Source organism: Ips typographus, linkage group LG4, assembly GCF_016097725.1.
Source record: "Ips typographus isolate SLU linkage group LG4, UJ_Ityp_2.0, whole genome shotgun sequence".
In the NCBI taxonomy this organism is placed as follows: Eukaryota; Metazoa; Arthropoda; class Insecta; order Coleoptera; family Curculionidae; genus Ips; species Ips typographus.
In genome coordinates, this window is record NC_138425.1 from 14296980 (window position 1) to 14320569 (window position 23590).

A 23590-nucleotide genomic window follows, 5' to 3' on the forward strand; every position below is an offset into this window, starting at 1 on the left:
AGCCTGGTGGGGCGGATTTTGGGAAAGGTTAATAGGTGTTCTAAAACAGATATTAAGGCGAGTGTTGGGACGAGCCAGCCTCAATTATGAAGAATTATCGACGCTATTGTGTGAGTGCGAGTCAGTAGTCAACTCCAGACCTCTCACCTACTTGTCAGAAGATCCCCAAGATCTGACTGCACTGACTCCCCTCATGTTTTTAAGAGAACAGATAGAAGACCGATTACCCGATTGTGACGTCATCGACAAAACTTCATTCAGCCGTAAGATACGGAAACTTCAGACTTTACGTGAAATGTTGCGAAAACGTTTTCGTTCAGAATACTTGGGACAGTTGAAGTTATTTTGCGATGGAAAAGTGACCCGCCCAGTTGACATTGGTGAGTTGGTACTCATCGGCAGCGACAATACGAAGCGTTTGGAATGGCCTATCGGACGTGTTGTAGACGTACTTCCAGGAAAAGATGGGCAGATTCGTTTAGTCAAGGTGGAGACTATCAAAGGGTGCTTACTTCGTCCGCTACAACGACTATTTCCATTGGAGTGTGGACGTGATCCTGAAAGACTCTCAGAGTTGGGCGATTTTAAGCTTCGTGTTCGAACTGAGACTGAAGGGGATTCGCCTGTGACTTCGACAGAATGCGAAAACCCACAGATACCGCTTTCTCAGGAGAGTTGTGAACCTGAGATGGAAGATGTTGGCATTGAAGTCGAGAAAACAACTAGGTGTGGACGCATTAGTAAGATTCCAAGTCGTTATTTAGACTAGTGTTTGTTCTATAGGAAATTTGATGTAGTTACCATCTTTGGTTTGTTTAGCTTTACGAGCTTAATTTTAGTTTTAAGAAACATTTTTTTTGTCAGCAATGTTTCTTAGGTGGGAGAATGTCAGAAATGTTGGGTATAAGAGACGGTTGAATGGGGCGGAAAAGAAGAGAAGTAGAAGACAACCTAAAAAAGTGTGGTTAAGCAAGGTTGTTATTGGATGGATGTAGAAGGGAAAAAGATAGCGGGAAACTTTATTAGATTTTGCTAGTTTTGTCAGGAAATTAAAGTGTTTTGTACAGACCTTCCGTATTTTATTTAACGAACCGGTCGACGGCCCTTGAAACGGGTAGTTTCTTTGGTGCACGACACAACAAAGAGACAACGGAGGAAATCGTGATTAAAAAAGGCGTAAGACAGGGATGAGTATACATCCCTGCACCAATCTTATTCAACCTATACTAAGAGGACGTTATAAACTGAGCACTTTCAGTGCAAGATGCAGGTATTAAAGTACCTAAATAGCATTCCAATAAACAGCATAAGATATGCCGATGACACGGTTGTAGTTGCAGCAACTACTGGAAATGGGTTGTACCAATTCAATGTGATGCCCTTCGGACTTTGTAACGCTCCTGCTACTTTTGAAAGAATGATGGAAATTGTGCTTCGTGGTCTTAACTGGAACACTTGCTTGGTTTATATGGACAATATCATGGTGATGGGAAAAACTTTTGAAGAACATCTGAACAACTTGCAAGAAGTATTTGCTAGAATAGGTGGTGCCCATCTTCGATTGAACGCCAAAAAGTGTTGGTTCTTTCAAAAGCAAGTCGAATTTCTTGGGCATGTGGTGTCGGTCGACGGAATTCAGATGGACGACAAGAAGATCCAAGCGATCCATCCTCAGTTATCCACAATCCAAAGGAAATGTTTATTTTAGACACAGATGACACAGAAAAGTTTATTGACAAAAGCAGTATTTCGATATCTTTTTAGTTCATGGCGCTTGTTCAGTGCGAATAATGGATCGGTCTAGGTAAAGAGAGTGACGTTTGACAGTGGCGCGTGTGAAGAACGTAAAATATGAGAAAAGGACCAAAAACGACCATTTTCAAAAAAGTGCCGTATTTTCGCTAATTTTAAAAATTTTAAAATTTGGCTTGAATATTGTTTTGATGTTTATATCAATACCCCATCTTCGACCAGCCTCGTTCACTTTATCCAGCAGCATTTGCAAGTCTTCCATGTTTTCTGCAATGATGGCAGTATCATCTGCGTACCTTACGTTGTTTACAATTTCGCCACTTATCTCTACTCCCTCTGTCCTGCCATTTAAATTGAGCTTGACGTTTTTTAACAAATAAAATTTATTTTTTGTATTGCTGTTTTATGTTTGGTTTAAAACAGGAAACAAAATACGAATATATGGAATTAAGGAAACAGTGTCAGCAATTTGCGGTGGACTTATTGCACCAATCTCGAAGTTCAAACGAACTGGCCACTATACTAAATCACGATCCCGATAATCCCCCTTATAGGAAAGGGGAACACATGAAGCTTTCCAGGCTTGAACTGGCTATATTATATAAACAAAAAAAGGTACATAGTGCCAGCTTCTGGGGTGATAAGTAAAATTACAGCCTGTAACTTTTCAGTTTGTTGCCCACCCTAACATTCAACAGCTATTGGCAGCCCTTTGGTACGAAGGGGTACCCGGCTTCCGAAGAAAAACAACCTGCCAAAAATTAATGATTATAGTGAAAGTGGCGCTTTTGTTCCCTTTGTATTGTCTACTATACAGCGTTGCTCCTGAAACTAAAACTGGGAAATTGATGAGAAAACCTTTTATGAAGTTTTTAATTCACGCTTCATCATACTTGTTTTTTCTACGTACGTATCTAATTTCCGATTGTGCAGTGATTGATGTTTATATTTTTAGAGCTGCTAATTTTAGTCTCTTTAAGAGCCGATGATTTGTTTTTCGAATATTTTGGTTCTGACAGTATGAAGAGCTATGTTTTGGAGAAATATCAAAGGCAAAGGGGCAATACTCCCACTTTTTTGGAATACGCCGTTCTAATTTATGTTGTTGGTAAGTATTGTAATCAATACATTTCCCACCTATTTTATTACAAAACTTAAAATTCTTAAAAGTTAATTTTTTTTCCTGCACGAACAATAATGCTTAACTAAATACATACAAGGTGACCCACTGAGGTTTCCGATGGATTCTTCCAGGCGTCTAAACAGTATATCCATTGACAAACGCAGTTCCCTCTTTCAAAGACGAGACTAGTTCTGCCAGTAGATTCGTGCACGGCCGATCGATAAGCCAAGAGGAACAGTGGAATGTGCTGGTCCCAATCAGTTTGATTGTTATCGACAACTGTCCTCAAGTTGTTGTCGAGTGTCCGGTTGAAACGTTCCACCATGCCGTCTGATTGTTGATGTAATGTAGCAGTTCTGGTTTTTTTTAATCCCCAAATGGTCACATACTTCTTTGAATACTACACACTCAAAATTGCGTCCCTGATCAGTATGTAATTCCCTGGGTATCCCAAACAGAAGAAGTTGTCATCATAATTACTGATTCCAAGTCGGGGGCTTGTCGTTGTTCTGCGGCCAAGTGTTTCTTTTCCCAGGCGACGTCGTTTTCCAAAGTTATCTTCTCCGTTCTTCGACAAGGCTTTCTAAACTCAGCCACTTTGAGCCGTTTGCAGTGTTTAAAACCCTCTGGACAACATCGTCTTGACACAGCGTCTGCGTTTCCATTCCAACGTTTTTTTTGTTCAATTTTAAAGTCAAATTCTTGTAGCCATCGAGCTTTTTGACCGGATTCTTGAATTTGAATAGACATTTGAAAGATGCATGATCTGTTCGTAGCTTGAAACGTTGTCCATACAAGTATTTATGAAAGTGTTCAACTGTCTTCGCTACGGCTAACAGCTCATTCCTGGAATTCCTGGTAACATAATAATTTCTCTCTGGTTTCGCTAATGCTTTGCTGAAGTAGGACAGCCCTCGTTCTACGTCATCTTGTTTTTGATACAAGACTCCCCCCACTACAGTGTTGCTAGCACCTGCGTCCACAATAAACCATTCACCAGGTTGTGGGTATGCCAAAATTCCTGGCATGTTGCGGTCCATTCGAAGGGCTGATTATTCTTTGTCAATTTGTGTAAGGGTCTAGCTATATCAGAAAACCCACGAACAAACTTCCTGTAGTAAGAGCACAATCCCAAAAAGCTTCTTAGCTCGTGCTTGTCCTTGCCGAATTTTTGACTGCTTCAGATATCTTCGGGTCAGTTTTTACGCCTTTTGATGAAATGACATGTCCTTGTTTTATTTCAAGTTTGCTCCTCGAAATTTCTTGAAGATTTCAAAGTTTTTTAGGTGCTCTTTAAATGTTTTTCCCATATTGATGATGTTCTCTAAGTAAACTAAGCAGGTTTTCCAGGACAATCCTCGGACTACAGTCTCTATAAGTCTTTGGAAGGTTGCAGGGGCATTGCAAAGTCCAAAAAATATGATGTTAAAATGCCACAAGCCGTTTCCAGTTGAGAAGGCAGTTTTCTCTTTGTCCCGTTGGTCCATCTCACTTTTTAAGTCTAAAGTAGAAAACCATCTCGCATGAGCCAGAGTATAAATTGTGTCATCTATTCTTGGTAAAGGGAAACTCTCCTTATTGGCAACGTCATTCTGTAGTCCACGCAAAATGTTGTAGTCACATCTTTCTTAGTAACAAGTACCACAGGAGAACTCCAAGGGCTGGTGGATGGCTTAATAACGTCTCGATTTGCCATATCTTGTATCAAAACTCCACTTTGTTTAGCCAATGGGACTCTTCTGGGACTCTGCTTGATAGCCCATCGGTTTCAATATTATGTCTCACCAAATGAGTTTTTCCCAAATGTGCTTCGTTTAAGGCAAACACATCCTTGTAGTTGATTTCCAAAAATCCGTGTTTCTTGTCCATTCAGGGTGGAACTGGCTTTTTCCATTAGGTGTATGAAACACTGAGAAGGGTCACTGTCGAAGGTTTTGCCTTTTCCGCCTTTATAGTCACCATTATTACTGGCTCAAATTTGGCTATGACTTTCGCCTTTCTTCAACCTTTAGTCACATTCCTTCAAGTTAGCTACCTTCACATAAGTTTGGCTGTTCTTTTGTAAAACTAGGGTTCGAGCCACAAGTACTCCTTTCTTCACAGCTTCGTCTTTCTCTTCATAGCTCGGTTCTACTAGCTGAAGTTAATTTGAATCGATTTCTGCATCCAAGTAAATCAATGGTTTCTGATCTTGCTGGTAAATCAACATCCTCTTGCAATGTAACCTTTCCTGTTCGCAAACTTTGTTTGGGTGTCGTCATAACAATCTCGTTTTGTTCAGTCTTGATCACTCTATTTTCCAACTGGAATTTGTGTTGCTCCATAAGGTCTAATCCCAAAAGTAAATCATCGGTTATGCTAGCCACCAAAACTACATGATGGAATATTTGTCGACCAAGCTTGACCTGGGCTTCATGGATTCCCGGAACGTTCATGGAATCACCCACAGCGGTCACCAATATGAATTTTATCCTGGTGTCACCTATTCTGCAGTATTTTACCATATCCGGCCTTACGATAGTGTAACAGGAACCAGTATCAACAACCATTTATCATTCTCGTCCGCAAACTTTGCCGGTCACTATCAAGCTGGTGTTCTCGTGCTGAAGTCGGGATGCTTTGATGATCCTTGGTGGGGCTTAGTGTTGCCTAGCCAGTTTTTGCCACTGAAAACTGGCTACTCTTAGATTTCCTGGTTCTGTAACGTTCTGGGTTTGGGGAACTGTGGTATAATATGCCCCTTTTCTCCGCAGTTCTAGTATTCCAAGGTTCGTGTGAACGAGTTTGTTCGAACATTTCGATTGTTTTGCCTTTCTCTATTCAGTATTTCCATCTAATCCTTCCGAAAGGTCTCCATTGGAGTTTCCAAGTGTCTGATTGTGTTCTTGAATGACTTGGACATGAATATCGATTCCTTTGCTCTGGGGTTGGCTTCTAACTTGACGTAATCGAGTATGTCCACAAAGGTACCACTTGCTTGACTGCTTCAAATTCTAACGCGTAGGCAAGGGCATCGTGCAATGTCCTTGGCATCTGGCTAGACGTAATGTTTGCTCTGTGTGACAATCCTTCAAGCCCCTTACAAAAGCTCGAACCGACATTTGCTCTCTAATGTCCTGGGAAGCAGTTGGATACGCCAGACAAACTAACCAGGCAATATCAGCTTCGTACTGCTGCAAGATTTCATTGCTTCTCTGGCTTCTACTTGATAGCTGTGCCTAGTAAAGTTGCTCTAGGTGATTGTTTCCAAATCGCCTTTCTAAGTGCTGGATCAAGTCGTCGTAGATTTTGTAGTCTGCAAAACTTCCAGAGCTTATTTTCTAACTGATGATGAACCAAGGCGGTGGCTTTGCCACTTGATGTACAGTTATTCGCCTCAGCAGCAGCTTCAAATTGTTTCTTGTATATCTGCCAAGAGGTCTTACCATCATAGACTGGGGGCTTAATATTTGACCAAGTATTTGAGCTGGCAAGTATGGTTGCTTTCAGGGTATTTTCCTGCAACTTGTGCTTCTTCACTCCTCCAATTCTTCCTGTAATTTCTTCAATAGTGTTTGTCACTTTTTCCTCCAATGTTTCTATTCTGTTTTCCATCTCGTTTTTCAGTTCATTAATCACATAATCTCGTTTTTGTTCGTGGTCCCTGAGTTGGCCTTTCATGTCATCGAACTTGCTGTCCTGGCTTTCTTTCATTTCCCCTAACTTATTGTCCTGGCTTGTTTTCATAGCCTCCAACTTCTCATGGAACTGATCTTGACTTACTTGGGTTGTTCTAATTCCAGCTTGGCTTATATTTAATTCATCAAATTTGCTGTTCTGGCTTGCTATCATCTCCTCTAACTGGAGATCTTGTCTTGTTTGCATTAAAGCTTCATCATCTCCATAAGCTGTTTTATCCGCTCGTCTATTTTTGCGCTTTGTTGTCGGGTACTTACAGGCATTCAACAGTTTAGTTCATGCAGTCTTCGTAGTCTTCTCTGTCTTTCTAGTTCAAAAATGTGCTTAAAATAGTCATTTTCTCACTCTAAATGAGTTTTACACGCAATTTGGTCCCTAACTGTCCTATCAAACCGTCTTTCTGACAGTTTATACTTTGACACCACTTTTCTCCAAGACTTTACCTAATTTTGTAGTGTTTTTTATGTCGTTAGATAGGAAATTTAATGAGGATTCCAAAAATGTGCTTAAAACAGTCATTTTTTCACTCTAAGTGGGTTTTACAGGTCATTTGGTCCCTAACTGTCCTTCCAACCGTCTTTCAGACAGTTTATAATTTGACACCTTTTCTACAAGACTTTACCAGATTTTGTAGTGTTTTTTATGTCATTAGATAGGAAATTTAATGAGGATTCCAAAAATGTGCTTAAAACAGTAATTTTTTCACTCTAAGTAGGTTTTCATCGACACCGCTTTTCTCCCTGACCGTATCAAATTTTGTATTGTTTTTTAATGTCATTATATAGGAAATTTAATGAGGATTCCAAAAATGTGCTTAAAAACATAATTCGGTTACTCAAAGTGGCTTTTACAGGCGATTTTGTTCTTAACTATCCTTTCAAACTGTGTTTCTGGCTGTTCAAATTTTGACACCGCTTTTCTCCCTGACCGTATCAAGTTTTGTATTGTTTTTTTATGTCATTATATAGGAAATTAAATGAGGATTCCAAAAATGTGCTTAAAACAGTAATTTTTTCACTCTAAGTGGGTTTTAAAGGCGATTTGGTCCCTAACTGTATTTTCAAACTGTCTTTCTGACAGTTTATAATTTGACACCACTTTTCTCCAAGACTTTACCAGATTTTGCAGTGTTTTTTATGTCATTAGATAGGAAATTTAATGAGGATTCCAAAAATGTGCTTAAAAACATGATTCGGTTACTCAAAGTGGCTTTTACAGGCGATTTTGTTCCTAACTGTCCTTTCAAACTGTGTTTCTGGCTGTTCAAATTTTGACACCGCTTTTCTCCCTAACCGTATCAAATTTTGTATTGTTTTTTTATGTCATTATATAGGAAATTTAATGAGGATTCCAAAAATGTGCTTAAAACAGTCATTTTTTCACTCTAAGTGGGTTTTACAGGCGATTTGGTCCCTAACTGTATTTTCAAACTGTCTTTCTGACAGTTTATACTTTGACACCACTTTTCTCCAAGACTTTACCAGATTTTGTAGTGTTTTTTATGTCATTAGATGGGAAATTTAATGAGGATTCCAAAAATGTTCTTAAAACAGACATTTTTTCACTCTAAGTGGGTTTTACAGGCGATTTGGTCCCTAACTGTATTTTCAAACTGTCTTTCTGACAGTTTATACTTTGACACCACTTTTCTCCGAGACTTTACCAGATTTTGTAGAGTTTTTTATGTCATTAGATAGGAAATTTAATGAGGATTCCAAAAATGTGCTTAAATAGTATTTTTTTTCACTCTAAGTGGGTTTTACAGGCGATTTTGTTCCTAACTGTATTTTCAAACTGTCTTTCTGACAGTTTATACTTTGAGACCACTTTTCTCCAAGACTTTACCAGATTTTGTAGTGTTTTTTATGTCCTTTGATAGGAAATTAAATGAGGATTCCAAAAATGTGCTTAAAAACATGATTCGGTTACTCAAAGTGGCTTTTACGAGCGATTTGGTCCCTAACTGTCCTTTCAAACCGTCTTTCTGACAGTTTATACTTTAACACCACTTTTCTCCAAGACTTTACCTAATTTTGTAGTGCTTTTTATGTCATTAGGAAATTTAATGAGGATTCCAAAAATGTGCTTAAAAACATGATTCGGTTACTCAAAGAGGCTTTTACAGGCGATTTTGTTCCTAACTGTCCTTTCAAACTCTGTTTCTGGCTGTTCAAATTTTGACACCGCTTTTCTCCCTGACCGTATCAAATTTTGTATTGTTTTTTTATGTCATTATATAGGAAATTTAATGAGGATTCCAAAAATTTGCTTAAAACAGTAATTTTTTCACTCTAAGTGGGTTTTACAGGCGATTTTGTCCCTAACTGTATTTTCAAACTGTCTTTCTGACAGTTTATACTTTGACACCACTTTTCTCCAAGACTTTACCAGATTTTGTAGTGTTTTTTATGTCATTTGATAGGAAATTTAATGGGGATTCCAAAAATGTGCTTAAAAACATGATTCGGTTACTCAAAGTGGTTTTTACGAGCGATTTGATCCCTAACTGTCCTTTCAAACCGTCTTTCTGACAGTTTATACTTTGACACCACTTTTCTCCAAGACTTTACTTAATTTTGTAGTGCTTTTTATGTCATTAGATAGGAAATTTAATGAGGATTCCGAAAATGTACTTAAAACAGTCATTTTTTCACTCTAAGTGGGTGTTACAGGCGATTTGGTCCCTAACTGTATTTTCAAACTGTCTTTCTGACAGTTTATACTTTGACACCACTTTTCTCCAAGACTTTACCAGATTTTGTAGTGTTTTTTATGTCATTAGATGGGAAATTTAATGAGGATTCCAAAAATGTTCTTAAAACAGACATTTTTTCACTCTAAGTGGGTTTTACAGGCGATTTGGTCCCTAACTGTATTTTCAAACTGTCTTTCTGACAGTTTATACTTTGACACCACTTTTCTCCGAGACTTTACCAGATTTTGTAGAGTTTTTTATGTGATTTGATAGGAAATTTAATGAGGATTCCAAAAATGTGCTTAAATAGTATTTTTTTCACTCTAAGTGGGTTTTACAGGCGATTTTGTTCCTAACTGTATTTTCAAACTGTCTTTCTGACAGTTTATACTTTGAGACCACTTTTCTCCAAGACTTTACCAGATTTTGTAGTGTTTTTTATGTCATTTGATAGGAAATTTAATGAGGATTCCAAAAATGTGCTTAAAAACATGATTCGGTTACTCAAAGTGGTTTTTACGAGCGATTTGATCCCTAACTGTCCTTTCAAACCGTCTTTCTGACAGTTTATACTTTGACACCACTTTTCTCCAAGACTTTACCTAATTTTGTAGTGCTTTTTATGTCATTAGATAGGAAATTTAATGAGGATTCCGAAAATGTACTTAAAACAGTCATTTTTTCACTCTAAGTGGGTGTTACAGGCGATTTGGTCCCTAACTGTATTTTCAAACTGTCTTTCTGACAGTTTATACTTTGACACCACTTTTCTCCAAGACTTTACCTAATTTTGTAGTGTTTTTTATGTCATTAGATAGGAAATTTAATGAGGATTCCAAAAATGTTCTTTAAGTGGGTGTTACAGGCAATTTGGTCCCTAACTGTCCTATCAAAACGTCTTTCTGACAGTTTATACTTTGACACCACTTTTCTCCAAGACTTTACCTAATTTTGTAGTGTTTTCTATGTCGTTAGATAGGAAATTTAATGAGGATTCCAAAAATGTGCTTAAAAACATGATTCGGTTACTCAAAGTGGCTTTTACGAGCGATTTTGTTCCTAACTGTCCTTTCAAACCGCCTTTCTGACAGTTTATTACTTGACACCACTTTTCTCCAAGACTTTACCTGATTTTGTATTGTTTTTTATGTCATTTTATAGGAAATTTAATGAGGATTTCAAAAATGTGCTTAAAACACTCATTTATTCACTCTAAGTGGGTTTTAAAAGGCGATTTGGTCCCTAACTGTCCTTTCAAACCGCCTTTCTGACAGTTTATACTTTGACACCACTTTTCTCCAAGACTTTACCAGATTTTGTAGTATTTTTTATGTCATTAGATAGGAAATTGAATGAGGATTTCAAAAATGTGCTTAAAACAGTCATTTTTTCACTCTAAGTGGGTTTTACAGGCGATTTTGTTCCTAACTGTCCTTTCAAACTGTGTTTCTGGCTGTTCAAATTTTGACACCGCTTTTCTCCCTGACCGTATCAAATTTTTGTGGAGAAATTAGGTATTTATCTCGAGAGAGAAATTAAACTTTCTACCGTAGTTTGTATACTATTTTCATTTCAACCATTTATTAGAAGCTTCAGTAAAAGAAAGTGACGGAATATTATAACATTCCAATATGAGTCGCCTTCATAGACTTTAGAATCGCCTTCGACACAGTTGAATTTTGGGCTGGAAATCAGGTCAATGAAAAATGCAAAAAGAGACCAACGATATATTAACATTATACAAACGATGATGAAAACACTGAGGAAATCCTAATTAAAAGAGCAGTTAGACAAGGAGACATTGTGTCAACCAAATTGTTTACACTGTGCTAGAGGGCACTTTAAAGAGCCTACACTGGGAAGACAGAGAAACACTGATAACATTGCCATATTTGCCCCAAAGAGTGAAGAATTAGAACACATTAGCAAGAAAAGTAGGCCTAGAAGTGAAAATTTCTAAAACCAAATATATGACAAACCAACGGACAAACATGGAGAGTATAAATGTGCTAGGACAACAAGTAGAGAAAGTTTTATGTCTCCCTAGGTCAAGAAATAGTTGAAATCAACCATAGTATACATCTAGGATGGGTGGCCTACCGGAAGATGCGAGACGTCTTCAACTCCAACCTACCAATCAAACTAAAAACCAAGGTTTACATGGAATGCATTTTCCCAGTAACCACCTGCGGATGTGAAACATATGGATCCTAACAAAGTAAGTCCTAAATTGAAGATACACCAAAGATCAATAGAACGAAAAATGATAGCAGTAACGCTTAAAGATCATAAAACCTATGAGTGGATAAGAAACCGAACCAAAGTCAAAAACATAGTGAGGCGAATAGGTAGTCTTAAATGGAACTGGGCTGGACATGTTGCCCTAAATGCAACCAATTGCTTCCATTTCTGCTTTGCGAAGATGATGTAAAACCATTAGTTTTAAATGGAAAACGACTAGTAACCGCCAATATTTGATGAAACTTCCAGACATCCAGATGAAGCGAATGTAGATTTTGAGGGAGTATACGAAGCAAAGGTATAGCAAAAGGTTTTACAAAAAAAAATGCCATCAGAACATTGGAAGAACTATATTCAACATGTCAACAAGCTAATAAACCATTCTTGGAACACCATAAATTACTGTGATGTTTCAGACATTGAACCATTATCACTGAAACCAATAATGATTCAGATTATGAATTAAGCTTGGAATTAAGTGACTCCGAGATTGAAGAATCCCATTTAGCAAACCACTTATCTCTCTTTCGCTGGTCCGTTTCCCTTAGAAGAGATCAATGACTATGATGCTCCTGTAGCAGTATTTATGGTTTTTTGCCACTCCGTTCTATTCTGGGCCATGTTTACAGTTTGATGATGGCTTTGGCCCATTAGATCTTTCGTTTGGTCCACCCATCTTTTGGGTGACCTTCCGCGCGGACGCTTTCCCTCTACTTTTCCTTCGATTATTAGTAGTTGCAGTGAATCTGTTCTTCTTGTAGTGTGGCCGATGTATGTTAGAAAGCTTCGGTTAATTTTTTTTTGACAGATTTAATTCTTGAAGAACAGACTCATTTGTACGGTGGGCAGTCCACGGTATCCACAGCAGCCGTCTATATGTCCACATTTCGAATACCTCCATCCGCCTGGTATCGCTTTTCTTCATTGAACAGTTCAGTGAATTCAACAATCTTAATTTGGTGTTCTTGGTGACGGCTGTGTCTCTCCAGATATTGCTTAGTTACGGCTGTTGGAGCTAGTGCAATTCTTCATTTTATTTCAGCTTCGCATGCACCGCTGTTTTCAATGAGAGATCCCAAATACAGGTATTTATTAACCACTCTAAATCATCATGACTGTAGTTTTATTGGAATTTAATTTCAATCCAGATTCTGCACTAGTTTCCTGTAGACGATGCATAATAAATTTCATTTCTTCTACACTAGATGTTATAATTAGTGTATCATCGGCATATCTCAGATTGTTAACTTTCCTCCCCTCCACAGATATCGAGCACGTCACGCATATAGTTCTATCTCTCCTACTAAAAGGTAAATATTGACCATCCTGAAGGTTTTTTTCATATTCAGTCTTTTCAACTATGTAGTATTGTCTAACACAGGACCAAAGGTCACATTAGCAGACCTTTCCGAGTTTGGTCCATTCCTTAACTTTTGAGAATTTAATTATTGTTTGGACTAGCTTTTTGTTGACAAATCCACTATTTTTGTGAAATATCTAAAAAACTGTGCAAAATAGGTATTAAACGAATGATTACTAGGTCCTGCGAGGAATTCAAAAATGAGATTAGACACACTGACACTTATCCGGCAACACCGCAACAGATGTAAGGAAGTAAATTTGTGTATCCTGTTCTCAAATGTGTTTATTTCTTACTACTGCTCTTAGTTCACTAGTTTTATCAATTTATTTTAGCAATATCAGGAAGGAAGAAAAAAGTTTGGAAAAGGAGGCTCATGAACGACTTTAAGGTCGCCCCTGTTACATTTGATGAAAATGCCGTTTTTTGTGCATCAGCTTCAGAAGATGAAACTGCATTAGACAAGTAAGTAACTTGAAACTTTACTAAATTTACTTGACTTGTTTTCGGTAATTTTTAGGTTTAGAAGAGTAGCGAAAATGGTTGTAACGCACCCTAACACAAACAAGTGGCAAAAGTACTTATAAAGAGTAAGTTACATTTTATTTTACTTGATATGTTTAAGAAATCTGTTATTAATTTTAGGTCACAAATAGGGCATTGTCACAGTAGGGACTCAATTAAAAAGCAGCAAAACCTTCAAAAAGCCATGGAAGAAGCACGAAAAAGGGCTGTAAGAAGTTTAGACTTAACAGTATCCGAATCTTTGGTTTTACCCAAATACACAGACTTGGAGACTGTTCAGCTTATTTCAGAAGGTTTCACCGCAAAATCTTCCAAAGGAGGACGTTCATCCAAAATGCATCTAGACTTGATCAATTTGGAGAGCACATGTAATTCTCCTATGCCTGATTCTTCTCCTATAACTGATCAGACTAATACAGTTGATAGCCCTAAATGTCGAAAGAATGACATTAATTCTAGTTTAGAAAACGAGACAGAATCTAACTTTGAATCATATGACAAAATGGGGATGACAACTTTCATTGGTGTTGATGACAGAAGCAATAAAGATCAAATAATGCAGGGCAAAAATTTAGGAGAGAAGACTCTTTTTGAAAAAACAGACAAATACATCAAGGTATGCTAAGTACTGATGTCGATGACGAGTGTTAAATACTAATTTTACAGCTTCAATGTAATAAAACAGATAAAGAAGAAAGGTGTATGTTACATACACCTTTTGTATTATTCGTCTAAGACAGGAAGTCGACTGTGTTTAGAAAACTAAAAATTATGAAAGGTTTAAACAATATTCATTTTCTTAGCAAGTGCCGAAAATAATTCTTTATTGTGTAGTTGTGTTGATAAATCTGGGGCATAAACAAAATTCAGATAGTGTAAGTAATACTAATCCTTCTAAAGCAGATTTTGGTGTAAGACCCCAAATGCCACAGCTAATAGTATACAAAGCCCAAATTATTGCCTACCGTAAATTGCTTTAGAAAAAGGACACTTAATTTTGAAATTTGTATCATCTTAGGCAGACTTACAGTGTACAAAGAGTGTAGGAGTTTGATGGTACACATCCAGTTATAAGTGTATATGATGCGTGTCTTCTGTCTGAACCTTTGACAAGACATTTGTGACAATTGACATTTGAAAGTGCGAACGCGTAACCTCAAATAATGACTCCGAAAATATATATATTAATAACCACATTGCACGTTTTGTGTAGCCGAGCTATTCTAATTAATTTAAACAAAGTTCTTATTAAAAAATACAAAAACTAAGTGGGGAGTGTTTTAACAATATCCCAAAAAACGCAGGATAACTCATTTATCCAAAAATAAAGCAAACTCAAACAAAGAGTGTCCCACTTTTTTATGAACACAACTGTACCTGATGAACTAATTATTTATTTATTCAAGTTTTTACAGCCTGTATGTCCACAAAACAACTTTGGACCATAAATTATACAGGGTGCTTCATAATATATGCGCAAGACTTTAAAATTTGGTAGCTCGTCCAAACTTCTACTAATTTACGCTCTAAAATGGAGCATTTAGAGACACAGGAAGTTGAATATGACAAAAAAAAATTCGTCTTTGCAAATATGTCCATCTTTTTACACATCCGTAGAATTTTACCTTCACATTATTGCGTTTAGTTACTCCTTGTACTTAGTTTATTACGCGGTGTTCACTGAATAAACTCTATAAAGTAAAGCCTTTTAAAATTTTATTCTAATAGCTGGATATCAGTTGCACCGCAGGGACAAAAAAACCAGAGGGGGTGTAGTTTCTTTGTATGTAAGTAGTGCAATTCAGAGTAAAACAATTGGTTTAGAACTCGTTGAAGAACGGAAAAATAATATGGATATTGAACACTTATGGTGTGAGGTACAATTTAAAGGATTAATTGGAGTTGTTTATAGACCACCGGCAGTTAGTTTTAAGAGTTTAGAACAAGTTGAAGACTTGTTATTTCATTTAGGTCTGTTATATAATTTTACTTTAGTGATGGGGGATCTGAATATAGACTTACTAACTCAAGATAGGGAAGCTAACTATTTCAATTCACTGTTACTGTTGTGTCGTGCACCAAAGAAACTACCCGTTTCAAGGGCCGTCGACCGGTTCGTTAAATAAAATACGGAAGGTCTGTACAAAACACTTTAATTTCCTGACAAAACTAGCAAAATCTAATAAAGTTTCCCGCTATCTTTTTCCCTTCTACATCCATCCAATAACAACCTTGCTTAACCACACTTTTTTAGGTTGTCTTCTACTTCTCTTCTTTTCCGCCCCATTCAACCGTCTCTTATACCCAACATTTCTGACATTCTCCCACCTAAGAAACATTGCTGACAAAAAAAATGTTTCTTAAAACTAAAATTAAGCTCGTAAAGCTAAACAAACCAAAGATGGTAACTACATCAAATTTCCTATAGAACAAACACTAGTCTAAATAACGACTTGGAATCTTACTAATGCGTCCACACCTAGTTGTTTTCTCGACTTCAATGCCAACATCTTCCATCTCAGGTTCACAACTCTCCTGAGAAAGCGGTATCTGTGGGTTTTCGCATTCTGTCGAAGTCACAGGCGAATCCCCTTCAGTCTCAGTTCGAACACGAAGCTTAAAATCGCCCAACTCTGAGAGTCTTTCAGGATCACGTCCACACTCCAATGGAAATAGTCGTTGTAGCGGACGAAGTAGAGCTCGAATCAGCTAAGAAAAGGCCACAGGCGTCATCAAACGATGATGTCACGATCTCTGTACGTCTCGCTTTAAATATTGCTGCTCTCGTTACTTTCCAAGTTGTTGCAGCCAGTCAGTGGCGTGCTATTATTTTATCAGTAAAATGAAACATTTTCGTCGTTTTTAATAAAGAAAATAAAAGACAACAAGTTTTTTAAAGGAATGGAAACTCCTTCTGCTTCTTTCTTCATAAATTGTAAGACGTTACTGACGATTTCACGGCCTTGGCTGTATATGATAACACCTTTCTTTCCAACCTTTTTGAAAGACATTTTGACAAAATAACGTTTTTTATTCATAACACTATGTGAACTTCAACTGCGACCATCAACAATACAACCAAAACACCAGACTAAAACGGAACCTAACCTAACCCCCTAAGTCTCCCTGTCCGCCACTACATTTTTTTAAACTTGGCAACACCGTTTAGAGTGCCTGCTAGTAAAAGCATACAGTGCGTTTTTTTTAACGCGCAACATAGGATTTTACGTGTTAAATTTTTAAGCCCATGTTAGACCATTTTATTTTGGAACTGCAAGTCTATAACTTGACGGGTGTGTCTTTAGTACCCTGAAGCTTAAGTAAGTCTACCAATTTGGTCTAAAAAGTGATTAAAAACTGAAAAAAAATCACTTTTTTTCGAAAAGATTTTATCGTTTCATACTCCCTGTACGCATTGTTGTTCCTTGTTGTTTTCGATACTGGCAGGGCAGGTAGCAGGTAAAGTGACATATTTTGACTGCATCACGATCCGACATCTTTTGAACGTCAAAAGGGCATTTTATGATTGTTTGGAATACTGTTTGGCTTCAAACGGAGGTCACTTTGAACAATTCACTTATAAAAAAACTTCTTTTGTTCTTAACTTTCTTGATATAAAGTTAATGATCACCCTGTTTTACTTTCTACGCCAAATTTTACCTGCTACCTGCCGTGCCAGTATCAAAAACAACAAAGAACAACAATGCATACAGGGAGTATGAAACGATAAAACCTATTCGAAAAAAGATGATTTTTTGCAAGCTTTTTAACACTTTTTAGGCCGAATTGGTAAACTTACTTAAGCTTCAGGGTACGAAATAGCCACCCGTCAAGTTTTATACTTGTAGTTCCAAAATAACATGGTCTAACATGGGCTTAAAAATTTAACACGTGAAATCCTATGTTGCGCGTTAAAAAAAACGCACTGTATAAAAAGGTCCAAATGTCCCTGGCCGCTGCCGCATCTGTTTTAATTGTGTCCAAGTAAAAACCGTACTACGTTGCCAAGTGGCTTTTTGACCGCTTAACAATATATTTTCGGGAATATTTTAATAGGACGCCTCTGATTATATCTAATGCGACGGCAACTGTAGAAGGAGAAAGAAATAGTTTTAAAAACTGCGTCATTGATGATGCGGTGGCCTTTTCTCATCTGATTCGAGCTCTAAGCACCCTTTGATAGTCTCCACCTTGACTAAACGAATCTGCCCATCTTTTCCTGGAAGTACGTCTACAACACGTCCGATAGGCCATTCCAAACGCTTCGTATTGTCGCTGCCGATGAGTACCAACTCACCAATGTCAACTGGGCGGGTCACTTTTCCATCGCAAAATAACTTCAACTGTCCCAAGTATTCTGAACGAAAACGTTTTCGCAACATTTCACGTAAAGTCTGAAGTTTCCGTATCTTACGGCTGAATGAAGTTTTGTCGATGACGTCACAATCGGGTAATCGGTCTTCTATCTGTTCTCTTAAAAACATGAGGGGAGTCAGTGCAGTCAGATCTTGGGGATCTTCTGACAAGTAGGTGAGAGGTCTGGAGTTGACTACTGACTCGCACTCACACAATAGCGTCGATAATTCTTCATAATTGAGGCTGGCTCGTCCCAACACTCGCCTTAATATCTGTTTTAGAACACCTATTAACCTTTCCCAAAATCCGCCCCACCAGGCTGCAGTAGGGGGGTTAAACTTCCAGGTAATACGCTGGATAGCGGTTTCTCGCGTAATTCTCTCCCAATCTAATGTCGCAAAAGCATTTGCTGCTCCTAGGAAATTCGTACCGTTGTCACTGTAAACAGTATTAGGTCTTCCTCTACGCGCTACAAATCGTCGAAGTGCCTGGAGGAAACTAGAAGTGGAGAGTGAAGTCGTAAGTTCTAAATGTACGGCTCGATACACGGCGCAAGTGAATAAACAGATCCAAGCCTTCTCTCCAGTTTTGAGATACAACGGTCCCGCAAAATCTACTCCGGTCACCTCAAAAACTGCCGCATCTCGTACACGATCCATAGGTAGCGGTGGCGTTTTCGCCGACAAGTTCTTGGAGTTAAACCGGTTACAAACCACACAGTGCTTTATTACGGATCTAATGGTACGCCTTCCGTTAAGCAACCAAAATCTCTCTCGAAGGAGTGAAAGTAGACCCTGGGTTCCGACATGACATGACTTAATATGGACTTCCATGATCATACTCTTCACTATAGGATGTTTAGATGGCAACACTATGGGAAAACGAAAGTCATCGTTATCTGACCTTGTAGATATTCTGGACATGAGACGAATTAATCCTTTTTCGTCACACATGGGGGAAAAACCAATTAGTCTTGAGTCATTCAATCCAGTGAAACAGTCAGCTTGCACTAGTTTCAGGATTTGTACCTCTGCCGCGTTATGCTCGTCCGCATCAAGTTCACCATACTTCTTTGTATCTGGGCGCTTGCAATTGTTAATAAATCTCTGGATCCACCCAAACATACGTACGGTTTTGGTGTACTTCTGAAAGTAATTAAAGTGCCAAATATCGGTTTTTTCCAAATGGTTCAATGTAGTGACAAGTTTCTTTTTCTTTTCCCCATTAATCTCTTCCTCATTGGGAACTTCAACGGCAGTTGGCCAAGTAACCGGGTCGTCGTAAAGCCATCGGGTCCCTCCCACCATTTTAAGTCGAGTAACTGCTTCGGAGAGCACCCACGGGATGGTAAGTCAGCTGGATTACACACTCCAGGTAAATGTCGCCAGTCGTCTGCCGATGTCAGCTTTCTTATCTCGTTTACGCGGTTCCACACAAACACTCCCCATTCTTCCTTTCGTTGAATCCAATGTACCCCAGTGGAAGAGTCGCTCCAAAAAAAACATGGAACTTCTTGTTCAAAATTTACCACCAAGGATGAGTAAAGACGAGCGCCTATGGTGGCCGCCAACAGTTCCAGTCGAGGTATGGTCATTTTTGTAGCTGCTTTACACAGAGGCGATATCCTTGCTTTTGCACCCAACAGAAATACCGACACTTTACCGCCTCGGACAGCTCGTAGAAAGACGACACAAGCATATGCTGATTGGCTGGCGTCACAAAACGTGTGCAAACTCAATTCCTCCGCTTCGTTGGTACCAGCCATTACCCAACGAGGTATTTTAATCTGTTGCAGGTAATGCAACTCATTAATCCAACTCATAAACTTGTGAGCTAAGTCTTCAGTCACTGGTTGATCCCAGGTCAGGTCGTCCTTCCATAATTGTTGAAGCATCAGCTTCGGTATGAGCGTAGTGGGACTGACAAAACCAATTGGGTCAAAAACTTTCTGTGTCAAAGCAAGTATCTGTCGTTTAGTAAGGGCGTTCATCTCCAAAGTAACGTCTTTCATGAAACTATAATTCAAAGTAAGATAATCTCCTTTGGGGTGCCAATTCAGTCCGAGCACTGCGCAGGTTTCTTCAAAATCACCAAAATCCATTCCTCCAGTGCGCTCCCACCCTCTTAGATCAAACAGTCCTTGTTTCATGACGATTGTTGATTCTCTGATGAACTTTTCAACTCCTGCTTCTGTGGATAAGCTAACCATACAATTATCCACATAAAAACTTCGTTTCAATTTTTCCACCGTCTCACGGGTATACAGCAGATTACTACTCGACTTAGTGGAACAGCATAAATTTAAACATTGGGACAGGTGATGATCCAAAGTGGCCCCAAGAAGGAAAGGACTGCTATTCAAACCAAAAACTACTCTTCGGTGGTTGTATACGACTTCGCGTCCTTGAGAGTCTAGCCATAAAAATTTTAAGAAGTCGCGATCTGCAGTATGTACACTTATTTGCAGGAAAGCCTTACGAATGTCCGCCACTACCCCAATCCTTTTTTCTCTGAATCTCAATAACATGGAAGGGATTTGTTCTATCAGATTGGGTCCTTTTTCAAGGCAGTGGTTTAGAGCAGGTTTCTCTTTCTCATGGGCCGAAGCGTCAAAAACCGGCCTTATTTTTGTAGTTAGACTGCTCTCTTTGATGACGGGCCTGTGGGGCAGGTAATGTCCCAGAAGATGATTAACTTTGTCTGGACTAACTTTCTCGATAATTCCTTCTGCTTCCCACTCGGCAAAAATCTGTTCGTATTGATCACATAAACCGGTGGATTTCAACCTTCGAACAACAGACTCTAATCTCTTCTGTGTTAAGCTATAATTGCTGGAAAGTGGAGCATGGTCTTCTATCCATGGTAACCTGACTTCATATCGCCCTTCTGAATCGATGTGGATTGTCTGATTAAAAAGTTCCCTGGCAGCAATGGCAGCTTCTTCTTTGCTGCGTTTATCCGAGGGTTCCTTAATCCCAAGAGCTTCCAGTTCCCACAGTTGAGTAAGGGACGCGTTTTGCACGAACAAATTTAACGTCGTCATGACGGTAGTTGAACGAGCGCCATTTTTGCTTGAAACTTTTCCCATAAGTGTCCAGCCTAGTTGAGTCTCCATGGCGATCAATCCACAGGGTAACTGTTCTCGTCGTCCGGTGTACAACATGCCTATAACATCAGCCCCTAACAACAATTCTATGGGACCAGACTGCCCACTATCTGATACTTGGACGCCCAAAATGTCTAACTCATTGGTCCAAGGTCCGTAAAACACCGGTGGTACAGTTCCACAAATAGTAAGTTGATCCAGGGCTTCAAAAGTATGGGAAAATAGACCTCTACAAACAGTAATATCAAAACACTCATGTGTCACCCACATCTCTGATCCCCCAAAAAGGCAATGTACAACCTTTTCCACTCTTTTGGGTTGACAGTAAAGCTGTGTGGCAGTATCTTTCAGTATATACGACCGTTGTGAGCCAGTATCCACCAGAGCCCTAACTACTTTTGACCCTCTATCTCCTTTTATTGTCACACGCAGCGTTTGCAAAAATACTTGAGTAGACGTGTGATTAGCTAGCGTATGTTCACGAAAATGACTACCACTTGGTTCCTCCGTCGTAGTTGGTTCGCACTGCTTGTCATTTCCACCATCCTGTTTAGTAGTGGCGAGTAACTCTGAGCACATTAAAGAAACGTGTGAACGACCACATAACAAACATCTCATTCTGCCCCTACATTGTCTCGACTGGTGACCAATTTTCAAACAACGAAAACAGGCTTTATACTTAGCGGCCACTTCTTTCCGTTGTTCTAGACTCATTTTTTGGGCTTTAAAACAGGCTTCGGACAAGTGAGTACCTGAACAAAACAAACAGCGATTAATGCGACCAACCTCTGCATTTACAAGACCCAAAGCAGTTGGTTCGTTATGAAGTCTGTCTTTTCCCCGTCTTTGACCGGCATTGTCTCCTCCAGACGACCTCATACCACTTCCTAAACCAAAGCCTTCAGCTGCTAGACTAATGCGCTGCTCATTTTCCACTTCTTGCTTAAGGAAAAGCATAAGTCGCTTTAGCCGAATTTCCAACGAAAAGTCGGTTGGGTCGTCACCACTAGCAGGGCTATTAAAAATAGCTGAACGTTGCCAAACCCTAAGTAAATCCTGGGGTAAACAAGACTCTATCAATGGATACAACATGGCGGAACATTTATCAGTTGTTATCCCAAGTGTCTCTAAAGCTCGCAACTGAGTTTCAATTTGGTCATATAGACTGCTTATCTCCATCTTTTGTTTAGAGGTTGTGTTGGTTAAAATCAACTTTAATAACTCCCTAACATATACCTCTATTTGGAGATCCTCCCTGCCAAATCTACTTTGCATGCTTTCTATAATTTTATAATAGTTCTCACTCATGGCCGGATAGCTCTCAACAAGTTGTCGTGCTCGACTTCCAGCTAAAGTTGCCTGGATTAAATATTCAATTTTATCATGGTTATCGATACTCTCGTCTTGGTGAACCTTTTTAAATTGAGCCCAAAAAGCCAACCAGTCTTTGATGCTACCGTCATAGTGTTTGAACTCAATACGAGGAAGTCTAAATTTACGCATACCTGTGTGGTTATCTTCAATACTCACAGTGCTTCTTCCATCAGCCCCCCTGTTATCACTACTTCCAGTTAGGGTACTAGATTCAATAACCTTGTTACATTTCAGCCTCAGTATAGTAAATTTCTTGGCATAAACATCACAGCTTTCTATATCAGCTTCCAGTTCAGCGGCTGTCGACGTTTCCAACAAAAGATCATATAGTTCACAGTCAATTTTGCTCAGACACTCGAATTTTGACTGTAACATTTCGAGGGAAGCTTGTATTAAGTCTTTGTCAGGATTTTCCGACTGTAACCCCACTTCTAGTTCATTCGCGGCTCGTGTAAACGCACTCCGGTACACGGTACGGCTTTTCTTTGTAATTTCAAGTCCCGTAGCCATAATAAACGATTTGCAAACCCGATTCAAAATCACTCAAAGTTTCGAGGTTAAAACGACAAAGTTCGAAACCCGGTAAAAGTTTACAAAACTCGACTGCAATGGTACGGATTTTCCACGCACTTTCCATAGTAACACGGGGGTTTTCCAGCTTATTTACAGACCGAAAAAGAGTTCCACTATTTTCCACAATAAGTCCTGTCACGGTCGCCAAATGTTGTGTCGTGCACCAAAGAAACTACCCTACCCGTTTCAAGGGCCGTCGACCGGTTCGTTAAATAAAATACGGAAGGTCTGTACAAAACACTTTAATTTCCTGACAAAACTAGCAAAATCTAATAAAGTTTCCCGCTATCTTTTTCCCTTCTACATCCATCCAATAACAACCTTGCTTAACCACACTTTTTTAGGTTGTCTTCTACTTCTCTTCTTTTCCGCCCCATTCAACCGTCTCTTATACCCAACATTTCTGACAGTTACAGTTTCAATTTGGAACAAGTAATTAAAGAACCAACGCGTCTGTTGTTGTTGTTTGTTGTTTTGGTGTTGCGGGGGGCTATTTAGCCCAGGTATACGCATAGGCCTCAGATGGACCCGTCGCGTCCCGCTAGCCGAAGCTACAGCAGTCCCGTTGACTCAATGAATCTAACGATGCTGGTCGGATGCAACTTCCTTAGTTCTCTGTGCCACAGCGTTGGCTGTCTCAGGTAAGTGTGACGAAGGCGAGGCAGTCGCATGCCCCGGTGTTTCTTCATCCTCCCAGCAGCCTCTGCAGGCCGGGTTAATATGTGCATATGCCGCGCCAGATGACAGTGACCCATCATTAGACGCACGGACCAGATATTAGGTCCTTTGCCGTTCTCATGCCGGGAG

The 23590-nt window shown here is 39.1% G+C and overlaps 2 protein-coding genes and 1 long non-coding RNA gene across 4 annotated transcripts in view; 2 read left to right on the forward strand and 1 right to left on the reverse strand.

Annotated features, from left to right (window-relative positions):
• LOC145728793 (transient-receptor-potential-like protein) overlaps positions 1 to 6861 on the forward strand; it is a 31735-nt gene extending 24874 nt beyond the window's left edge. For both annotated transcript variants that reach the window (XM_081979303.1, XM_081979304.1), the window contains 3 exons: positions 2176 to 2367; positions 2424 to 2658; positions 2708 to 6861. In XM_081979303.1, coding sequence (XP_081835429.1) covers positions 2176 to 2367; positions 2424 to 2658; positions 2708 to 2910 — 630 coding nt within the window. In that variant the 3' untranslated portion in view covers positions 2911 to 6861. The remainder of the gene's footprint in view (positions 1 to 2175; positions 2368 to 2423; positions 2659 to 2707) is intronic.
• Positions 6862 to 10681: 3820 nt separating this feature from the next.
• LOC145728283 (uncharacterized) lies at positions 10682 to 14091 on the forward strand. The gene is made up of 3 exons (XR_014178036.1): positions 10682 to 13314; positions 13370 to 13439; positions 13495 to 14091. It is a non-coding gene; the product is annotated as an uncharacterized LOC145728283 (long non-coding RNA).
• A 1493-nt stretch (positions 14092 to 15584) lies between these two features.
• Positions 15585 to 22720, reverse strand: LOC145727831 (uncharacterized). Its single transcript, XM_081977665.1, has 5 exons — positions 19096 to 22720; positions 17789 to 19054; positions 17565 to 17731; positions 15840 to 16083; positions 15585 to 15715 (listed from the first exon to the last, which is right to left on the reverse strand). The coding sequence occupies exons 1-5, from the start codon at positions 22718 to 22720 to the stop codon at positions 15585 to 15587; spliced, it is 5433 nt and encodes a 1810-aa protein (XP_081833791.1).
• Positions 22721 to 23590: the final 870 nt, after the last annotated feature.